A 23425-nucleotide genomic window follows, 5' to 3' on the forward strand; every position below is an offset into this window, starting at 1 on the left:
ATATAATAAGATTTGGAAGTGAATTTTATTCCCTCTGAAGAGGCGGCACTGTTGAATAGACGGAGGCCAGTAGTTCATTATACGCGAAGATTTGTTGTGCGGCGTACACAGGTTCATCATGCATCTTCTCCAAGTATGAAGTGCACATCACCGAGTAGACAGGTTAACTCAATTTTTGCTCGATTGTGCAGATTTAAAAAAATCGATTTGTAGATGATTTAGAATAACCTTGTGAATATTTTTTTTCCTTCCTTGGTGAATTTGTCGACAAAACCAAGTCTCCCCCTTACGGGCTTCTGTGTTTCCGTGTATAAAGCATTCTCCAAATCTTGCAGTTTGATATTATGAGGGTAGGACTCCCAAGATTGACCAGCGGTTTGCTTCAAACGAAGCTTTATGGCCATATGTGCTCCAGTACATATTCGACTTCTTGTGCTACCAGTGGAAACACCGTCATCTCATATGCTTGTCGGTTCATTTGGGAGGTTTCACAATTACTTGATTGAGCGTTGTAACCTGAGATTTCAATACTGGACGCTGCTCAAGGAGTCGAGCTCATATCAAATTCATCACAGCTTATGTCAGATGATGGGATAATCTGAGCTGCCAATCTTTATGTTATTACTTCCCTGCCTCCTGTGTAGCCATGACAGAGAGGGAGCCATGGATCTTGCCGGTCATCTAGCTTAATTAGCTTCAAGGAAACAATTGATACCACAAGATGGAAATAACACGTTGATTCAGAAATTACAACATTGTGGAGCAGAGTCGAAAGGGAAAACATGATTTACAGCCGATGAGACCATGGACACGAGTACACTCATCGGACCAGCTTTGGACGTGCGACGATGATGGGATGGAACAAGTGTCATCAGGGATGTAAATTTCAATCTTTGGCAATGAGCAGAGTTGGATACTTTCAAAATTCACAAAGGCAGTTTTCTGAAATGAGGCACAACAATTACTTTCGTATATATATTGAAATGTTGCTCCAACATGCGAGTCCTCACTTATAGTAGTGTGTATATAACTATATATTCAGTGAGGACCTGGGTCCACTTAACACAAAGGAGGTTTAGCTAATTCCGCATATCTCACTCTAGATAATACCATAAACTAGACTTGGTGGGATTTTAATATTTCCTACCTCTATCTCTTTCGTTTGATTTTCCATCGGGAAGTTTAAAGTCCAGCCCCATCTAGCTTCCCTTTCTATTTCTCTTGCTTTGTTAGCATAGCTGGAAAGAAACAAGTTAGCTAGCTGATGGAGCTTTATCATTAGCCATCCCAAATTATTCCAGAAAATTTACATCTATAGCCATAAGAAGTACACTTCTCACTAATCTGGTCTGAAAGATATATATTTGGGTGGATAGGTTTCAGAGATTGAAAATATTGCATTGCTATATTGGTGAATAAACTCTACATGATGAAGTTTTAAGTACTATCTCTTGAAGCAAGTATTAAGTGTTCTAGAGGCCATCCATACATCTGCAAAAAGAATTACATTTGGATGAACTTTTGGGTGAGGTACAGTTCATGGATAAATAAAACTGCAACACCGGGGAAAAATTGCTGTAAATTTTAGTTTTTTTACTATACGAGGTATTATGTTGTCGGTAAAATTAGTAGTGAAATGAGGTATGTAGCAAAGGTATTCAGTCAATATAGAATGATTTTTTGTTGAGGATGGTCATGAATTCTCTTGGGTTCATGTCCAGATATATTTAGCAGCTGCATAATATTATATCCAATATTTATTGAAAGATGTTATCTTCATTATTACTGTTGGAGCTGAAAATTATATTCCGCAACTACCAAAATAAATATGTTTTGTCATCTAAGCAATATATGCTCTAACTGCTTTCTATCCTCCGATGTTGCTGAAATGGAGCCAGGCAAGGCCCAGTTCAGGATGAACCGGCCCTTCCACTCGGCACCGTCGGATCACTAAGGCCGACTTTCGTCTCTGCTCGACGGGTGAGTCTTGCAGTCAAGCTCCCTTCTGCCTTTGATAGAATGCAATCGAAATAGAGACAACTAGGCGAAAAAAAGACCGAAAACAATAAGAAACTTCTACTCCCTAGGTGGTTATTTGCCGCATAAGACAGCGGTGGAAGCTGAAGGAAAGAGTGGGCTAAATAAAGAAATATCTCCTCGCGATGGTAGAATATCTTCTTTAAAAAGTAGTTTAGTCCCATCTGCTATAGCTTGAAGCAGGCCCAGGGGGCCAGAAAAAGAGAAGAAGTGGTACAAGGACAAGAGAAGAAGCAGCAGAAACAAGCAGGAAGGTTGTAGCTGCCGATGTATTTTAGAGCTAAGGATTGAGAGTTTTTTTTTAAATGTATGTAGACTCGCTTTGAATTAGAAACTATGTGGTTCAACTGTCTCAGGTATGAACTCACCTGAAGTCGTTTAACATTTGGATCTAGAACATTATGCCCATTGCTTCTTCTTTACTAATGTTGATGTACTGCTTTGATTATTTGGTAATTACGTTTTGACCTAGCCAAATTACCTTTTTGTAATCATATAAGGTTGTATAATGTTTCCTATACAAAAGGCTTACATATAGAAGGCACACACTTTTTGTTGTCTGTAAATAGAATCCAAACAATGCTCTCCAAAATACTTCTCCCTCCGTAAACTAATATAAAAGCGTTTACATCATTAAAGTACTTATCTAAATGTTTTTATATTAGTTTACAGAGGGGAGTACTACACAAGACTCCGGTTAGTACTTACACAACTACTTTTTCTCTTAATGCAACATTTTGTAAGTGCAAAATCAGTCTCCGGTCTTCTTCCCCCACCAATAACTAAAATCTGCAATAGCACGATGTGGGAATGTGAAGTTTCCTACAGCCTACTGGACCATTGTTTGCATTCAGCTATATTTCTAAAACATTGTACAAAGTCATATTTTTAGGATGCCAAGTTTCTTCTTTCCAGAAAGAAATTTTGGCCCTATATATTCTAACGTTTTAGTCATATTCAGTTTTATTGGTCGCAAAGAAACAAAGTTACTTTTTATTATCAAATTGGAGTCACGTTGCTAATCTGTAATTTACAAAGACGTAAGGAAGTGTTTTTTTATGAGGTTAGGTACTCGCCTTCTTTTACTGCATCCACTGTGACAGACATCGCAGCCTCCCTGTTCTCAGAGTAATAGCTTGTGCCTTCATGCATGCATCGTCTGCTTATCCTAATTGTGCTTGTTTACAGAGACGCACACATATAGTTGTTGGGTTGTGTAACGCGAAGAAGGATATTGTTTGTATTTACTAAGCATGCACGTGCAAATACACGTCTCAGACTAATATACAAATTCATGTTATAATTAACATGAAAAAATGACATCATGTAAGCATGGGTATTCGATATGCTCAAAAACCAAATAATCCGACCCACACTTAATCAGGTCTCACATTACAAAATTGTCACATAAATTTAAAGAAAGAGATTTGTAGTTTGATCTGCCCTCTCTTTCTTCTTAAACCAAATAATCCGACCCACACTTAACCCTAGTGCAAATAGAAGAAATTGTGTTTTTTATTTTAATTTATCTAACACATCCTATATATGAACCATTTTTTTTAGTTTTTCATCTATTTGTTATCACTCTTAACATTTAGATATGCTTCATCTTGCTCTTTCGAAACATCACAACAATACCCATCCGCAAGTTATAAAATGTTCATGATTTTTAAAAACCTGTTTGTGAAATAAAAAAAGGTTCACCATTTATAGAAAATGACCGTGTATTCAAAAACTATTCAGAATTTGAAATTAAATGACCATGAAATTTTGGAAAATGTTGGGCTTGATGACCACTGTTTTTTTTTCTTGTTGCTTTTTCTATTTTTCCTTTAAATTCATTATAGAATTCAAAAATTTCAAAAAGTTGTGAGTTTTGATCTTTTTTTGACAAGTTATAAAATGTTAATTATTTTGAAAAACTTTTTGTGAAACAAAAAATGTTCATCATTTATAAAAAAATGATCATGTATTAAAAATTATTCAGGAATTTGAAAATAAATGACCATGAAATTTTAGAAAATGTTCAAAAACATTGAAACATATATGTAAATAACAAACAAAGTGAACCGTTGCTTACATTGAGCTTTTCTTAGGGTATCCGCTGAGGTCGCTTTATGATTTTATTTAGCCCACCGCATGCGGGATAAAAAGGTTTTTATGCTCTCTACAGCAATGATCCCAAAAAAACTAAGACGGCTTTCCGTGGGTTAGCTTTTTAAGCTATATGAATTAACTAAATGTCTAATTTGCCTCCATACATAATCATGTTTATTCTTATTTTTAATACTATAGTTTTACTGGTTATGAAAAACACAGCAACGCTAGGTCGGGGTGAGACACATCATTCATCAGTGTGCCTGATGCAAGGTCATTCCATATAGTTTGCTCAGCCAAAATATATTTCATTGTGGCACCTTAGAAAATCAAGTCATGATGAGGCCATCCCATTTTTTGTTTCTGAAATCACTTTTTGAAAGTCTCTTATCTCATCATGACGTGACTCATACATAGTTTATGAAATAACATTTTAAAAATCCTTATCTCATCCTGATATAATATGCATAATATGATTGTTTGTTTTTTCATTGCAACGTATGAGCATATTATTAGAAAAGTAATCCAATTTTTATGTAAGCATTACCTTATATTTTAAAAACTAAAAAAACTCCTTCCGAACGAAAATAGATGGTCTTACATTTAACATTATAATTGACATTTATTAAAATTAATGTCGTATAATGGTAAAACAAGCTGAATTTTTTTCTCGTCCGATGCAACGCACGGGCATTTGTACTAGTCATACAAACAAAAGTGCGCTCTCTTAGATTCACGAAGACTAACTGGATACTTACAGATAACACATATCAGATCAAGTGACCGGATACTTACAGGATAACACATGTCTATAATGAGCCAAAGGAGGCAGCAAAGTACCAATACATTCAAAACAGTTTTTCCCTTTATTATATTTCCCATGGAGAACACTCGAGTAGTAGTGTAATAATACAGTAACACGATATGATGACGATATCAAGGGTTTCCAGCTGAACCAGACCCAAAACCACGGCCCTCTCCAAACCCGAAGCCCGATCCCCGACCATACCCTCCGCCCTCGCCATACCCAGACCCGGAACCAGAACCACCGCCACCTCCACCTCCACCGCCACCGCCACCGCCATAGCCCTGCCCGCCACCCGAGCCAGCCCCCGACCCGGCCGATGACCCTGCTCCAGACCCCGCCGATCCGGCACTGGACCCAGCGGACGAGCTGGCCCCTCCGACAGAAACCGAGCCGGATCTCGACGCAGAGGTCGAGCCCGCTCCAGCCACGGAGCCGGAGCCGGAGCCTGATCCGGACGCGGACACCCCTCCCGTGCCCGCCCCGATGCCGAGACCAAGCCCGAGGCCGAGCCCGGCGCCCTGCCCGCCGCCCAGGTCAATGCCGAGGCCCATCCTGGCCACGCGGCGGCTCTCCGCCACGCCGCACCCGAACGCCAGCAGCACCAAGGCGGCAGCGACGGACGCGCTCCGCCGGCAGCTTGCCATCCTCATCTTGCACGGCACCACAGAGATACACACCCAAGCTCGAACGCGTAGCCTGCTGCTAATGGCTGAACGCTGATCACCACCGTCACCCTGTGTCTCGGTTGGTTGGGTGCATGCCCTGGGAGATGAAGAAAAGTGGACGTGTGGCTGGCTGGTTATATAGGGCATGCCAAGTGCGCGATGCCGAGAGGAACATGACGCGATCGTGTCGTCTTGACACTGGCAGGGCATGCAGACGGTGGTGGTGGTGCTGCGGCAAAGGTAGGCACTCTGCGTGATCTGATAAGGGTTAGTGGGGGAAGTGGTTGCATCCATGCATGTGATGTGCCGCGGCGTGCGTGCGCGCATGCCGCCGGCGGGCCGGGATGCCCCGCGGTTTGGTTCGGCTGTCGCGTCGCGTCCGGCGTCTCTCCCCGTTGGGGATTTTTTCACTGTTTTAACCTTTTTTCTAAACATGAGCACAAAATGAACCAGATTTGAAAGCATTTCACGATCTGACCCTTTTAGAAACGCCACAAGCCGTGGCGTTGCTGCCCCACTATGCTACGCCTGTCTACCATGGCGTTGCTGCCCTACAGTGACACGCCTGTCTACCGTGGCGTTTTTCCTTTTTTGCAACGCCAGTCTAAAGTGGCGTTGTAGGCCCACCGTGAAACGCCAACAGTGCTGACGTTGCTGTCCAACAGTGACACGCCTGTCTACTGTGGCGTTTTTCCTTTCTTGCAACGTCAGTCTAATGTGGCGTTGCAGGTCCATTGTGAAACGCCAACAGTGCTGGCGTTGCAGACCCACTATGGAACGCAGCGACGACATCCAGCCAGCCCACGGCATGCTGGCAGCAACATGTGTACTGCTGAAACGCCATGGACCATGACGTTTCACGCGTGGCCTGCAACGCCACACTAGACTGGTGTTTGAGTGGGTCTGCAACGCCACATTAGACTGGCGTTTCTATGTGCGTCTGCAACGCCACGGGCTCTGGCGTTTCAAAAAAGTCAGATCGTGAAATGGTTTCAATCAGAGTTCATTACGTGCAATACTTTCATCCCATGGGTCAAAATCATGAAAAAATCCCCCGGTTGGTTTAGCAGATCGATCGGCCGGTAGGCCGGTCCATCGAATGCTCGAGATTCTTCGGCCGGTAGGCCGGTCCATCGAATGCTCGAGATTCTTCGGCCGCAAAGTCTCTTTTACCGATGCTGGTATGTACCGGCATAGCATCCATCATTCACATGCTTCATAATCTGTGTAAAAATTAGATCCATTTATATGTATAACCCGGTATAATAGCAGCCCATTTTTCATATTCTCTGCGAGAAGGTATAAGTAGGTCCCACGGAATTGCATGCATGACAGAATTAAATATATTGACTCTCTTCTCTTCCATACACAACAAACCTACTTTTATTCAATTTGTTTGTTTTAAGGAAATCGTTTATTCGGCTACATTGGAGCTTTTGCCGCACGGCTGGCGCTCCAATGGAGCTTCGTCGGGCTGCGTTGGAGCTTTTGCCGCACCGCCACGTCGCAATAGAGCTTTGCTAGGGCTGTGGTGTGATGCAATGAAGCTCCGACAAAGCTGCAATGGATCTTCGTCGGATGCTGGAGGTGCTGCATCGAAGTTGTCGTGCACTCGGTGCTGCGTGACGTTGTTACGCTGGAGCATCCTTGGACCGCCGGATGTTGCATTGAAACATTTGTCTGTGGTACGGTGGTGGGGCTAGTGCGACCTGAATCAACACTCCGGCAAACGGCGGCGTTGCAGTGCCAGCCGGGGAGGGGCTGGTGCTCCAACGAGTCACAATGAGCACTGCTTCACTCGTATCAGAAGGATGGGAAAGCGAGAAAAAGAATATGTATACTCGAAGCCTGCAATCAACGGCCCTGCATGCCTCAATCAGACGGCTGTGCAGGCGGATGATCTTTTTGTAAGATCATCCGGCTTACGCGTAGCAGACGCCATCTTTTAAACCATGATTTTATTTTTGAAATTTTATCTACCATAGGTGATAGTTACCACCACTTGTGTTTTGTATGTTGTATGTAGTATCTATCAAATCAAAAAGTATGTACGCGTAGTATGTAGTATATAATAATATTTAGGTAGTATATATATTTTTTGGTAGTATGTATCATATTTTGTGTATGCTCTTTTTTACATACAAAAATATACGTATTTCACAAATATAATAAAAACTATGGGCTAACTTGTAATTTTTTTCATGTAACTCACTTTGAATTTTTTTATATATAGTATATGAACATAATAAAAACGACAAATTAGTATATATACTACCGCGTGGTAGTATATCGAACATGTGGGGTAACTATCCCTGGATGGTAGGATGTATTTTTCCTATATATATAGCTATATATATATATATATATATATATATATATATATATATGAACTCCTAGCATCAAGACCTTTAGAATGAGATCCCTCTTGAATATATTTCAAACATGTTTAATTTCAAACATGTGGGATATATATGAACTCCTAGCGTCAAGACCTTTAGAATGAGATCCGTCTTGAATACATTTCAAACATGTTTAATTTCAAACGTTTGAAATGAGTGAAATCAGTTTTCTAAAAGGAGTGAAATAGGTTTTTTGAATTGAATAAACTAGTTTTTTGAAATGAGTGAAATAGGTTTTGCATACATTTTTTTAATTGAGTAAAATCGGTGTTTTGAAATAGTTGAAAGGAGTTATTTGAAATGAGTGAAAGTAACTTTTGAAAATTAATGAAACATGTTTTTGAAAAGTAACGAAACATGTTTTTCTTTCAATAGAAACGACTAAAATTGGTTGTATTAAATGAGTGAAATCAGTGTTTCATGAACTGAGTGAAATCATTTTTCTGAAATGTGTGAAATAAGTTTTTTGCCTTGAGTGAAATCAAATTTTAAATGAGTGAAATCAGTTTTCTGCACTTATTGGAATCAATTTCGAACTGAAATATGAAACTGAGTGAAAATTGTTTTCTCAACTTAGTGAAAATATTTTTCTGAAATGAGTGAAACTAGTATTCCAAAAAAGCTAGTTTTATGAAATCTGCAAAACAAGATCAGCTGAGTGAAATTATTATTTTGAAATCTCTAAAACAGGAGGGTACACTTTTATGAAATAGCAAAACAGTCTTATGTTTTATGGAAGTATCCCAAAGATAATTGAAATATGTAAAATAAAAAATTAGTTCAAATGTATCCAAAATTGATCTTGCTTTAAAGGTCTTCACACCGCGAATTCAAATATATATAAAAAATCAATAATAAACATTTGAATCAAAAGTTATGAACCATTAAAAATTAGAGAATCAAAATAAAATGCATGTTGAGTATATGGGGTGAGAGAATGCATGCATGCACCTTTCTCTGCAATCCCTTTCTCTCTTTGCATAGTAAAAGTTGAACCATCCTGACACACAAGTACATGTATTCATATGTATTTTCATTTATCTCTATTGTATATAAAACAAGAACACGAATCTCCAACTGAACACCAATGGTGGATGCTATGCCGGTACATACCGGTTCCGGTAAAAAAACCTTTTTAATTCTTCGACAACATTCGTGAGGAGGGTTCGTCCCATTGTCAGCTTGTCGTCTCGACCTCGTCGAACCTCGTTCACAAATTTCAATGTGGTCATTTTGTGATTACCTAACGGTATCGATAGATGCTCAATTGTCTCTTGATAATAGCAAGGCCGACACTTCAAAATCGATTTTTAGCTGACTGTCATATGCTATGCAACATTTTCCCTTGCCAGAAAAACATCCCGCAATCTATATTTATACCTACTTTTCCTTTACTGATAAAAGACGGTGCATTTGAAACTTTTGTCCGTCCCATACATATAATTTCTCGGCCGTCGCCAATAATTATATATTTTATAAAGTTTGTTAGCCGAAGTGGTACTAATGAAGATTTTCATCTGTCCGCTGATCGATTCATCATCGCTTGGGTGTGGAACTAAATTTGTGGAAAAAAAATATTTAAGGGATGGTATAGGCTGCGTACAAAGTATTTAAACAAGGTAACATACATGGTTGTTTGGCTCTAATTTTTTTCATTGCAACACACATGAGTTCTTTTCTGCATATAGTTCTATATAGCAGTAACAAAAAGTTGATGAAACATGACAAGTAATTGTTTAAATGCAATATGACAAATAAAACTGAAACAATTAGCTTATGACGTAACAACCACGACCAAGCAAAGAAGGTCCAGTGGTAGACTTCCAATCTGGACAACAAGAGTGAAATGAGCATGACATTTTGTGTGTCTATTTTCTGTCGGAGCACAAACGAAGGCCGGTAAACAAACCAATAGTCCAAGTCATAAAAAACTATTTCTAAACTATATTCAGACATCTTGGATGGGTATTCTTTAAATGCAATAACGACGAGGTATGTTATTCTTTTTCGTTCGGCTTTGTCAACTTATTTGATTAAATTTCGATAGCTTGTCGAGGTGTTCATCTGTGTAGGAAGGTGGATGCTCATTTTGATATTGGGAAAAAAAATACATCAATTTATTGTATAACTGAGGCTAATAATGCGGCTGCATGTACAATTAGAAGAAAAAAATTAAAGAGGAAGCATCGTCTAACTCTTTAGAATCAAAGCCGAAGAATAAAGAATGTAAGATCAAAGAATCCGCGGATCAACACTGAATGCATGGAGAAGATGACAAAAACTTACAATCAATAAAAAAACTAATGGAAACAGTTATGAAAGTTGGATATCTTCTAAAATGTCTAATTGTGATTCTTGTTTTCTTTAGTCTTGTTATTTTAGCAAAGATTTGATGAATTATTATGTATCCAATGTCTATGAAGAAAAAAAAAGAAAAAGAAAAATGTGTTTTCATGCTCAAAATTGAAATGCAAATAACTGATTTACGGATCGTCGGCGAACGACGACCGAGTAGACCCCGCAAAACAGATCCGTAAAAAGTGATATTCTGTGACGAATATCTTTTTTTATGGATCCATTTTACGGGGTTTGTCAATATCTTTTTTACGGATTCATTTTGCATCAAGATTGTCGCCCACGCCAACCCACAAAAATGTTTACGAAGTTTACGAATTGTTCTTCGTAAACGATTCTTACGAACCAATGATATACGAAGTTTGCTAAAAATGCTCTTAGTGAGTGTCGGAGTGGCACACTAGTGTGGATATGAAAGGAAAGCTAGCTATAGTGGGGTCGAATTAGCTTGGCCTCGACACGTTGCATGCACACGCGCGATAATGGTTGTGATGAAGCTTTTCCTTTACACACCGATCCAAAGGACAATAATCACGGAACTTATGAGCTCGGTCAGAAAGGCCTCCCGTGACACGCGAGCGCTCTAGGGTTCCACCCTCCCTCCTCCCGCTGCCGCCGGCTGTCGGCCAAGTCCCCTGTCCCCCTCATCCCCCCTCCAGGATCCGCCCCCCGTGTCGCCTCCAGTGCTCCCCTCTCCCTTCCCTCCTCCCGCCGCCGCCAGCTACCGTCGTCGGGCCTTGCTCGCGTGGTGCTGGCGGCGGCGAGTCTGCCCTTCCCCGCGCGTGATGCTCCTGCTCGGGCCGTGGCGGCTGGCGGCGGCGCACTTCGGCTAGCGACGGTGTGGCCCGTTGGCGACGGTGTCACGGTGGCCTTCGATGCGGCGACACGGTCGTTGGTCGTGGGGCGGCGCGGTGGCGCTGGCGGTTGGCGACGTCCGTCAGGCCCAGATCTAGGCCCGTTTGGGCGTCATCTAGGTTTGGGCGGGCCGGTGGCTCGACGCTCAGTAGTGTCGCTCCCTGGTGGTGGGGTGAGGCGGCGGCGGTCTGCGGCGGTGTTCACCTCGTCAGTCGGCGTGTTGCAGCGCGAGGACTAGGACTGTCCGGGTCCAAGTGGGCCCGGCCGGGCCGTAGCGCCTAGCAAGTCCTCGTTATCGTGTCCGGTCGGCTCCGCGTAGGCAGTGGAGGTTGTCCCTCCCTCCGATCGAGTTGTGGCCGCTCGCGTGGTCGTTGTCTCCTTTCCTCCTCCAGGCTTCGTGTTGGTAGCTCCAGAGAGACGGCGAGGGTGCCCGGTAATCGTGATGGCACAGGCTGGTGAGCGGATGAGTGGGTGGTGCACTACGAAGTGTCTGGGGTGGTGGTGGTGGTTGTGCATCGGGAGAAATCCCTGGTGGCTTGCCCGACACCGACGCGGTGACGCCTGCGGGCGTCACCGGACCTTCCTGAAGGGCGACGGGGATATCCCTCCTCCACTACCCCCCCCCCCTCCTGCGTACAGGGGGAAATCCTAGGACTTGTTCTGGCAACAGCGGTGGCATCGTCGTATTCCTTCTTGAAGGTGTTGTTTGATGCACGACGCTTCGGATTGTTGGGCTGCGGTGATTCTTCTCCGGTGGATGCATCGTTTGCCGGTCTTCTTCTTCTTGTCAATCCGTCGGTGTCGGCATTTATTTCTTTTTTCTTTCTTTTATTTTCCCTTTTGGGCTTGCTTGTGATGTGGCTCCAGCGAGCTGGATGTATCGGATGGTTGCTTTATAATATAAAACGGAAAAAACCCTTTATCGTCAAAGGACAATAATCATGCTCTAGGTTGCTCAAAATGTTGATAACCAGATGGTAGACCTAGCATATTCGTTTTTAAATTTAATTGCGCATGCATGGTTTTACTTACATTTCATGCGTGTTTTCTTATTTGTTTAATGAACCTTTTTTTTCCCTGACACAAATCAAATTGGAAAGGAAGATGTTTATATACTGCGCGCGGGCGCAACTTTTCGGCCGGCCGCGCTCTCTCGCGCGTAAAATACGCATATCATGTCAGTTTCCATGCCACGTTGGCCTTGCAGTTTCAGGCAAATTGCTCTACCACGTCTCACATTCGTACGTTATGGCTCCGTGTGACTGTTTTTTTTCTCCCTTAGTTACCTTTTGCTCTATCTGTTACCTTTCTTCTACCTCCAGTCATATTAAGATCTACTCTACTATAAAAATGTTGCATCCGGCCGAGAAAAATGATGCAACCGATGAAATAGAATGCTGGAACCGACGAATAAAAATGCTGGAAACCAAAGGTGACGGATTTTTGGGAAGTGAGATTTGCTGGAACCAGTAAAATCAATGCTACAACCGTATAGAAAATATGTTGCAATCACACAGGGCGACATACTAGAGTTTTTGTTGGAAGTACCTACGCGAGCTCAATTCGGGAATTGTTTTTTCTGCAACCGGCAACCACAAAAGCTACAACCGACAATCACAAATGCTACAACCGGCGTGCCGACGGAAGCAACACGTCGGTCGCTCGCTGTCCACGCATCTCGCACGCGACCCGCGTGTATGGCCATGCAACATTTTCCCCAGTGGTGATCGTTTAAATTTGCTATAACGAGTGTCCAAATTTGCTACATTTGTCTACTAAAAAAGCTGCATATACGTTTGATTGCAACCTCAGTTCGTCGGATTTTTTTGCTACAACCCTGTTAATTTTTGCTACAACCGGTATCAATTTTTGCTGCAATTGTTCACTAAAAAAGTTGCATACACGTTCGTCAGAGTTGCAACCCAAGTTCGCCGGATTGTTTTGCTAAAACTTTTTTTCGTTTTGCTACTACGTATCATCAGCTTCGTTTTTTTGTTACGACCACATTGAAATATATTTTTGCTACAACTATATTTTTGTTACAAACATAGACAAAAATTGTTGTATCATAAACAAAATTTGTTGCATCGAAAAAATAATGTTGCATGAAGATCTAACGGTGCAGCCCGCGTACAGCTGGCGGATCGGGTGGCCCGCGCGCGGCCGGTCGAACGATCCGGCCGGTGCGCCGGCGCAGAGCACTCGCCAAATCTGGAAATTTGGTCTGGTTACCACGCTATATATCATTTGCTGGTCTATTCGTTGCTTTGCTCGCCCAGCAAGCTGCCATGCGTGATTTTCTTAGATCCGCATGTCATGCATGAACGATGATCAATTGATCATGTGAAAAAAGGAATCGCGAACCAAGCATTCACGTCGACAGACAGCTACATCCGCTCTGCACGTATTACTGTAGTAGCATACAGTACTGTGCCCTCGCACATATGGTTGACATCGTACAGCCAGTCACCACTGAGCGAGAACTAATTTTCCCGCCGCTAAATAGGCGCTGACCACTTTCTTGGCGAGCGCATGCAGCATGCAGCTGCACGCCACGGCGCCAACTTTTCTGCGCACCCATCGGCATCGACGGCCTCACGATTTCCTCAACCCCGGGACGTGTCGCGCAGCCGCGGCTGCGGTACGCCGACGGTCGAATCGCTCACCGGCAGCAACTAAACCCGGCCGCCCACTACGCACGCCGTCCGGGAGCACGATCGCCTGCGCGCCGTACGTGCTGAGCGTTGAATCCTCACCGATTCTCATAGGAAAAAAGCACGGCTCCCTGGCCACACACGCGCGGAGGCTAATCTGGAGCATACACGCGGATGATCCAACCACACCACTTCTCGGCAATGCGCCTTATCGGTCGATCGGCAGCACAACACAAGCGCACAGCCTCTCGCTCTCGTCGACCTATAAATTCCCACGAGGTTTGTCGTCGTCGATCATCACTAGTTTAGTTCACCATCACGGCTACTCACTGTTGAGATAGAGACTAGAGAGAGCAGTGGGCACAATGGTTTGCATTAAGGCCATTGCTTTTGTGGTTGTAGTTGCCGCTGCTGCGTCGCTTGCTCCGGTTGGTGAGAGCCGCTTTGCTCGGAAGGACCTTGGTCTCAACCTGGGCCTTGGCGGGCTCGGAATCGGTATCGGATTGGGTGCTGGTGTTGGCGCAGGTGGTTCCGGCTCTGGGTCAGGTTCAGGTTCGGGATCTGGTTCCGGATCAGGGTCAGGATCAGGATCAGGATCAGGGTCAGGTGGCCTAGGTCTTGGACTTGGTGTTGGAGTCGGTATTGGTGCAGGTGGTGGTGGTGGTGGTTCTGGATCAGGCTCTGGATCGGGTTCGGCGCCTGTCTCTCGTTCTGGGTCGATTCCAGGCATAGGATCTGGTTCTGGATCGGCATCGGCTTCTGGGTCAGGCTCAGCCTCGGGAGGGGGTGGGCTTGGGCTTGGGGCTGGGCTCGGTATTGGATTAGGTGGTGGCACTGGTGGCTCTAGCTCGAGTGCAGGCTCGGGCTCAGCTTCGGCTTCGAGCTTTGGCTCGGGAAGCGGCTCAAGCGCTGGATCGGGAGCTAGCTCTAGTGCAGGATCCGGTGCAACATCGGGTGTTGGGCCAAGTGCGGGTTCAAATGCAGGGTCTAGCGCAGGCTCGAGTGCCGGATCAAATGCGGGGTCTAGTGATGGCTCTAGTGCCGGTTCAAGTGCAGGCTCTAGTGCGGGTTCAAGTGCGGGATCTAGTGCGAGATCAAGAGCGGGTTCCGAAGCCAAAAGAGTGCAAGGCCACAACTAATGTGATCTGGGATGAAGACATGATTCTCTAAATACTATGTTAATTCTAAAATAAGGACATACATATATAATTATTGTGACAATTGGTGAAGGCAATGATATTTGATGTATTTCATTTTGACAAGGATCAAAAGAGTATGGTTATATGAAAACTCGGGTATGCTTTGAATAAAGGACCTTAGATGAATCTCAAATGTCTTTCATTTTTTAAATTTCATTATCATGCTTTAACTCTTGAGTAATTATGTATGGTGCATGATCTAGTAACATTAACTTGAACACCAATGTTGTATCCTTATGTACCTAGCCAGGCATCAATATATACTGTTGAGACTTCTCTTTTTTGTGTGTGGAGAATACTTCTCTCTTTTTGTTAAACCAATACTCTACCATGGGCGCTCTCACCTAGTTGCAAATGCATCACGATTATTTTCCACCAAGTATTATGCAGTACTCACCTCTCTGTGTAGTGATGTAAAACGCCTTATATTACTTCACAAGGGGTGTATAAACCTACCTGGAATGCATATATATGTTTCTGGTGAATCATATTTAATTGTAGAATGTCCTATTAAATTATGTAGCACGGTAAGCTTACAATAACATAGAAGTTTCAAATTTTGGTAAATAGTACTCCCTCCGTCCCAAAATAAGTGTTGTTGTTTTAGTATAAAATTTGTATTAACTTAGTACTAAATTTGCGTCACTTATTTTGGAACAGAGGGAGTATTAGCTACCACACCAATAATTGTTGCTAGCTTGCATGCACTTCTTTTAGATAATGGGCAATATTTCCTTTATCTAAAGAAAATAAGGCCTACAAGTTTTATGTGAAGTCAAAGCCCTCCAAATTTAGCCAAGTTATAGGAAACCAACATCTACAATATATAATCAATATCAATAAATCAATCTTGAAATATATATTTATAGTGTATTTGTTGATATAATATAAATGGATGTAGAAGTTTTCCATATAAACTTGGACAACCTTGGGAAACTTTGACTTAGGACCAAACTTACTGGCTATATATTATGGAACCAATGGAGCATATTAATTCATCAAGCTAAAACAAATTATGTTTGAGTTCTACAATAGGCACAATGTCAATAGTGAGATGAGACATATCAAAGATGCACCCAACCACATTGTTACCATGCGATCTGAGATATTGAGTTTGCAGTGCATTTTCATGTCAATAAATTGTTGTTGCTAGCATATACTAACTTGGTAAAATTAATGGATTATAAAGTGTTTCGTTCAATGTCATAGTCACAAACACACATAATTTTTGTTTTTTGCCCTATTACAATATAAAACAAGTTGTTCGCATAAACATTGGTTGACTATGTGAATAAAAACACAACACTTGTTCCTTCAAAATTATCCTCACCTCCTATGAGACTAAGGCCACATGTTGTGGTGTTTACACAAATGAAACACATTTTTTTTGTTTAAAAAAAGACACCCCGGTCTCTCCATCACAGGATGCACACAACCAAATTATTAAACAGGAATCAAGTTTAAGTCATCGAGTACGAGAGAGTAATACAGATAAAAGGGAAACAAGACCGCTATCACTCGAACACAAAATTGCATAGCTCATCCACATAATCTGCGAGTGACTTGTCATCCAAACTGGTTGAATAAATCATGCGCAACCTTTGCTAACCAGCTGCACCCGGAGGTCATAATCGCATGCACATCATTATGCAGTGATGACTACATATAGATTGAAACAGTAACCTTGTAGATAACCTGTAAGAAATTAGGAGCGGATGACTAAAGAACACAATTGTTCAGGCAATTTCATATTGCCTAGAGAATAGCACAAATTCCCACATGAAACACTTAGTGGATTCAGCATTTCAGCGGCAGCGAGCTATAATTTGTGAAGGCTTTTTGTTAACAATAATGAGTAGACCACACCGAAATACTTAGTGTTACTTTTTTTTTTGTTCACTTAATCAAAGGTATTTATCTCACAAATTAAGCTCCCAAACAGAGAGAATTTTTTTGCGGGGACCCATGTAGAGACAGTTGATAGGAAGATTACATCGATAAATCAAGACCAATGCAACCAACCTGCCAATAGGTATTTCCACAAAGACAGGATTTATTCAGCAAATATATATATGACTTGGACGTACTTTTAAATCGTAAAATTAGAGGCATCCTTCCGTCCCAGCCAATGAGTGTGGCATATCTCATTGTGAAGCCGAACCATCAAGTCATTATCGCCAGCAGATGATTAGTGCTCAACCCACTGTAAACCTCTCACTACTCTGGCTATATGATAGTGTAATAATCGAAGGATCAAAATTCGAAGATTTAAGCCAACCACAAGGTCGACAGTATGTATGGATATCCAAAGATGAAAAGGACTGGCACCACTGGCAAGCTGGATGATAAGGCTCTCATCGCATCCACCACTAGCTACAACCATGCATATCATGCATCCAGCTAAAACGATAAAACGGCAGAGCTAGCTTCTGGAATCCCCCATTGATCAACGAAAAGGCCGCTCCATTACACCAAATCTCCGGAGGTCACGTCAGCCTCACACACGCAGTGCAGCAACCACATTCCTCCTCACACCGGCCATGCATGCAACGGCGCACTTGAAACGTGTCGCCCCGACGCGCTACGAGGCCTCACATCTCCGTTCCCTTTGCACCGCCGGCCACACCCACGCTAGGCGCCACTAGCTAGCCGGGCAAATCACCCACAGCCACAAGTTCTTCCCACCAAAGGAAGCCGCAAGCCAAAACCGTATTTGTGCAAGCCCACTTCTGGACCCTATAAATAGCACGGCATTGTTCCTAGTGTTTGCATACCAAGGACAAGGGGTTGCAGAGCCTTCTAAGCAAGAAAGCAAGCCAGCAGCCTAGACCTACACATATTTGAATCACATAGAAGCAAGGCCTGGTTCCGAGAGGTTCCGCAACAATGCGACGAATGACGACCATTTCGGTTGGCGTTGTTGTGCTTGCGACGCTTGTTTTGGCATCCGAGGGTCGCATTGCGCGAAAGGACTTGAGCCTAGACTTTGGTGGTGTAAGCATAGGGACCGGTACAGGTGCCGGTATAGGGATTGGCATAGGTGGTGGTGTTAGTGGTGGTGCCGGCTCCGGCTCCGGCTCCGGCTCCGCATCGGGGTCTGGTTCTGCGTCGGGATCAGCCTCCGGTTCGGGGTCTGGCTCGGGGTCTGGTTCAGGCGCTGCATCATCAGCGGGTTCAGGTGCGGTTTCTGGCGGGGGGTCTTATGCTGGGTCTGGTGCAGGCTCAGGCTCGGGTGGAGCCTCTGGCTCTGGTGCTGGTTCAGGCTCCGGTGGAGCCTATGGTGGAGCATCTGGCTCTGGTGCTGGTTCAGGTGCAGGCTCCGGTGGAGCCTCTGGCTCTGGTTATGGTCAGGGGCAGGGAAAAGGCGAAGGCCAGGGCCAGGGCCAAGGATCTGGGTATGGCCAGGGTTCCGGCTCGGGTCATGGACAGGGTTCAGGCTCTGGTTCAGGTTATGGTCAAGGACGTGGTGCGGGATCAGGATATGGCGAGGGCCATGGCGAAGGTTATGGTCAAGGAACTGGTGATGGGCAAGGATCCGGATATGGTGAGGGCCATGGCGAAGGCTATGGTCAAGGAACTGGTGCTGGGCAAGGATCCGGATATGGTGAGGGTCATGGCGAAGGCTATGGTCAAGGAAATGGGGCCGGGCAAGGATCTGGGTATGGCGAAGGTCATGGCCAAGGCTCAGGTTCAGGATCTGGCTATGGTGAAGGCTCTGGTAGTGGTTATGGAAATGGGGCCGGGTCGGGCTACGGCGAAGGTCATGGATATGGGTATGGATCTGGACATGGTAAATGATTAAGAAGTGGACTACTACGGTATTAATAAAGTATGGTTGTCTCGAGCTTCATATTTACACTTGGACATCATCTATGTGTGTGAGTGTGCCTTTGATCCTAACTAAATTGGTGGAGGGTCAAATGCATAACCCTGCCATCTAGCTAGGTTCAAGTCTTGCACTTGGACTTTAGAATGTATGTTCCAGTCCTATTAATAGTACATGTAGGTTCTCCTATATGTGCTTTAATATGCAATTACTCATAAATAAATTCCAATGTTGAGTAAATATTTTTAAATTTTATACATGAGTTGAACATCACATGCATGCATGAGATATTTGTACGATGCACTGATGCGAACAATAACCTCAAATATGATGCAAAATTTAAGTACATCAATGATGCAAACAAGGATCCTGGATGTCGCATCACACACGGCAAGTAGAAACCGTCGGGGTGTTTAAACAACCATAGATGGCGGTTCTACATGAGAATGACGTTTTGGCTCTCGGCCTTCATGAAGGACGGATTTTTGAAAATACAAAATTCAAAAATTTTTGTTTCAAAAAAATCAGAAAAAAATTGTACAACGAAACAAGGATGTGAGCCGTACGTGTGTAAAATTTCAGGCTGCAATACTTTGAAACGTGATCTGTACAAAAAAAAGACAAAATCATGATCTGAAATGATGAATGGTATCATGTGTTAAAAAGCCTCAAATTTGTCCTTTTTGCACAGCCCTCATTTCAACGTGTTAGTCCTGAAAATTTACACACTTATACGTTATACCTTAATCTATCTATGTATTATTTTTCAGAATTTTTAAAAATGTAAAAAATCTGAATTTTCATGAAACTTGAGTTTTGCATTTGAAGGCCTCCATGAAGCTCGGCCTCCAAAAGAAATTTCTGGTTCTACACATGTTATTGTAAAAAAAATAGGTATGCTGTAATCCGCATGTGCTCAAGATCATATGACGGTTGGTTTGTTTTGTAATTATTAAGAAAACAGATATTAGAGTCACCAATAGTTTTATGCGAACCGTCGGTGATATTAAGGACATTAAAATTGCAATACCATGCTTTCTGCGACAACCAAATTGGTTGAGACACTCGTAGTAAATCATGATTAACAGACAAGTATATGACACCATGGGATAAATCCTACAAGAGTGTGGTATGTCAGAGTTGTTAAAAACCACACATGCTATATCAAACTTATCTGTTGAAGAACTAATGCATGTTTTTAAGTGTGGCTACGAACCAAAGTTTTTTTCCAACGGTTTTGCATCATAGGATGTTCATGACCATTTATAGAATATATTTTATTGAAACATGTAGAATGCATGTTTGTAGGAAAAATTTGTATAGACGCCCTTTAGATCAAAGGCATGTGATGACCACAAAGACTATTATGGATTTTTTTTCTACATCACAATTTCAAATGTTTCTCGCGATAGGTTAACATAAAACTTTCCTTTATGACATTTTTGCACCTTCTCTATATTCAAATTTATTAAAAAATCGCGTGGAGCATCCAAATAGCATGTTTTATGATATTTGAAATCTTCCATTTTTTATATGGACCCTAATATATGGTGGGTTGTCGGCTGGGGCAGCTGCCTCTGGCGAATGATTGGTTCGCTAGGGACACCCCCCCCCCCCAAAGGGAACGTTTCACCTTGGTTTGCTGACTAAGTCTAACTTAACCCCGCGTTTTGGCCATAGGCCCGGTTAAACATTTTTTTAATGTCGTCAACAAAGATGACCGTGAAAATGCCATGAACTAACTTACAAAAAAATGTGGGGCTACTATATAAAAATGGCATCTATCTAATTTTATAAAGTATACAGATGATTATGATTAAAAAAGTTGTATGGACTACACAAATGAAAAATGACATGCTAAAACTTTAAAAATCGTCATTGCTCGAGATAAAAATGTCATCCCTTAATAATAAAAATGCTATATCTTAATAAATGAAAAATGCCATCTCTTATGAATGATAAAAAAATGTCACCCCTTATTAATGAAAAAAAAATGCCATCTCTTAATAACAAAAACGTCATCTCTTAATAATTAAAAGTTCCATATCTTAATAAATAAAAAGCCATCTTTCAGTAATTAAAATGTCATCTCTTAAATATATAAATGTCATCTCTCAAAACTAAAAAATGACATTTCTTAATAAAAATTGTTGTCCCTTAAATATAAAAATGACATCTCTAAAATATAAAAAAGTTCATTTCTTAATAAAAGAAATTCAATTTATTAATATCACTGTTCAAGAATTCATCCGATTTACGAGTTAACTTGTCAGTTAATCGCTACTCTTAGGGTGACCAAATCGAATAACACCTATTCATCGTGTTAACTTGCCATGCCGATTAATTGGCCAGTTAGACCGATTAATCACTTGTTATACCGATTATTCAGTTGCCAGACCGATTAATCACTACTGGCCCATTAACTAGTGGGCAAACGAATCCCAAAATTTTGGCACATAACTCCTGCCACCCCCTCTTGCTACTAAATACCTAGGGTTTGGCCCTCCTCCTGCTTCATCATGCTCCTTTCATCCACTCCTAACTTGGCTAGTGGCTAGTCGTGTCCTCGCGAGTGCCAGTCACCACACTACTCCTGCAAGATCTAGTTGATCCGCCATTCTGGTCGCGTGCGTGGGTCCCACCCCCCCATGGCCACTCCCCATCCTCTCTCATGGGATGCTTCCCATTCTCTTCCTCAATGGCTTCACCAGTAGGCAAGGCACTACTATGTTTCCCCCTATATTAGTGGAGAATTCAGATTCATATATTTGCAGATTATGAATTACAATTTTATAGATGGGTAGATGGAACTGTTGGTTTTGGTTTTTATCTGTAGTATATCGTGTGATGTATGTTAGCACGTATATGGATAACTTTAAATGTTTAATTGATAATTTTGAATTTTTAGATTTATATATTTGGATGTATAACGGTTATTAATTTTAACTCTTGTGAATTTTTATATGCCTACAATAGAATATTTTGGTATATTACATAAGTAGGCGTGTGGAATTATGGTATAATACATAAAAAGTCTAGATATAAGTTGACGAGTTTCTATTTAATCTACCGATTAATCTAGTTAATAGGCTGATTCACTGATTAATCGCTACTCCCAAGCCGACCGAGCAGTTACCAGTTACCGATTTCTTGAACATTGATTAATATTAGAATTCATGTTACTAATTAGTAAAATGCCATGCTATTATCAAAAAAATGACATGTAAAACATGGAAAATGACATACTGCATATAAAAATGCACATTTCTCATGAAAAAATCACCTCTGATTTTTGCTCTTTCAAAACAATGGAAAAATCGGGAAAAAAAATTCAACTGAAAACCGAAAAATTCGATAATAAAAATTAACTCAAATACATAAAAGATGTTTGAACGCCAAAGTATTCATAAAATTTACACTAGCCCAATTACCAAGAGCGCTCGGTATCTCACTAGGATGCTGCGAGTTTGATCCCCAAGTCTGTGTTTTTTTAGACAAAAATGAAAAGGACAAGAGATCACATAGAACGAACTCAACCAAAGAGCTCACGTGGTGTTAGATTCCCACCAAGATTCGTGTGGCCAGATCAAAAATGCTATACATACAAACATCTACATAAGCTTACGGATCCTTCCTAAACTACTCTTCACCGACCCCTGATTTTCATCCGGATGGAGCCCTTCACCCACCCTTAATCTAATTAAAATATGTCAACTAAGGAGACAATGTAAATGTCGATATGTGTAGCATTGTTGTAAGAAAGTCGTTCGCTGGAACATGGCTCATGGTTGACGTACGGTCATCTAACATTTCTGTTTTTATATTCCTTTATTTTCTAAACCTACACCCCACATATGTCATTCATATAAGTTACTAGAGGATTCGATTTTGTTTATGAAACCTGACAAAAGGTGGCCACTGGATCATATAATTGGAATTCGCAATTTCTCATGAAATGTATTCATGTACCCTAACTTTCACAAAATGTATTCACGTACTCTAAAAGGGTCCACTCGATCATGTCAATGAAGTCAATTTTGTTTCTTCATTAGTTCCAATGGCGTTCTCTCCATATATCTCCCTCACTCACTCTCTCCTTACTCACATAATATATACTCATAGAATGTATTATTCCCTCTGATCCATAATAAGTGTTGTGGTTTTAATTCAAATTTTGACCGAAAAGAGTATTCTATTGCATTTATTTGGTAATGTAGATGTTGCTATTTATGTACATTTGGACAAACTTTATGAATTTTGACTTAACAAAAAACTAATGTGTGAAAGACTTTGAATAGGACTACTCCCAAATTCATGTATATTTTCCAAGGAAAAAATATTACGCTACACAAAATATTGCTGATCCTTAAAATACGCTATTAGCACTCGATAGCGTTATAACATGCTAGTAGCGAGACACTGTATACTGATTTATTTAACGAGACAATTCTCTGCATGCTATAGGGTGAAGCGCACTGTTCTTTTCAGAGTGGTATTTTCTGTGCACCATATTCAAATGCATTACTGATG

General features: G+C 41.9%; 2 protein-coding genes across 2 annotated transcripts; both read left to right on the plus strand.

Annotated features, from left to right (window-relative positions):
• Positions 1 to 14179: 14179 nt before the first annotated feature.
• LOC123398428 (fibroin heavy chain-like) lies at positions 14180 to 15316 on the plus strand. Its single transcript, XM_045092900.1, has one exon. The coding sequence runs from the start codon at positions 14236 to 14238 to the stop codon at positions 15007 to 15009; it is 774 nt and encodes a 257-aa protein (XP_044948835.1). The 5' UTR covers positions 14180 to 14235; the 3' UTR covers positions 15010 to 15316.
• A 2512-nt stretch (positions 15317 to 17828) lies between these two features.
• On the plus strand, positions 17829 to 19135 carry LOC123398429 (glycine-rich cell wall structural protein 2-like). Its single transcript, XM_045092901.1, has one exon. The coding sequence runs from the start codon at positions 17956 to 17958 to the stop codon at positions 18865 to 18867; it is 912 nt and encodes a 303-aa protein (XP_044948836.1). The 5' UTR covers positions 17829 to 17955; the 3' UTR covers positions 18868 to 19135.
• Positions 19136 to 23425: the final 4290 nt, after the last annotated feature.

The sequence above is a fragment of the Hordeum vulgare genome, chromosome 5H (genome assembly GCF_904849725.1).
Source record: "Hordeum vulgare subsp. vulgare chromosome 5H, MorexV3_pseudomolecules_assembly, whole genome shotgun sequence".
Taxonomy (NCBI): domain Eukaryota; kingdom Viridiplantae; phylum Streptophyta; class Magnoliopsida; order Poales; family Poaceae; genus Hordeum; species Hordeum vulgare.

Excerpts from the sequence above, each read along its gene's own strand:
- LOC123398428 (XM_045092900.1), top strand. The coding sequence starts at position 14,236 with ATGGTTTGCATTAAGGCCATTGCTTTTGTGGTTGTAGTTGCCGCTGCT.
- LOC123398429 (XM_045092901.1), top strand. The coding sequence starts at position 17,956 with ATGCGACGAATGACGACCATTTCGGTTGGCGTTGTTGTGCTTGCGACG.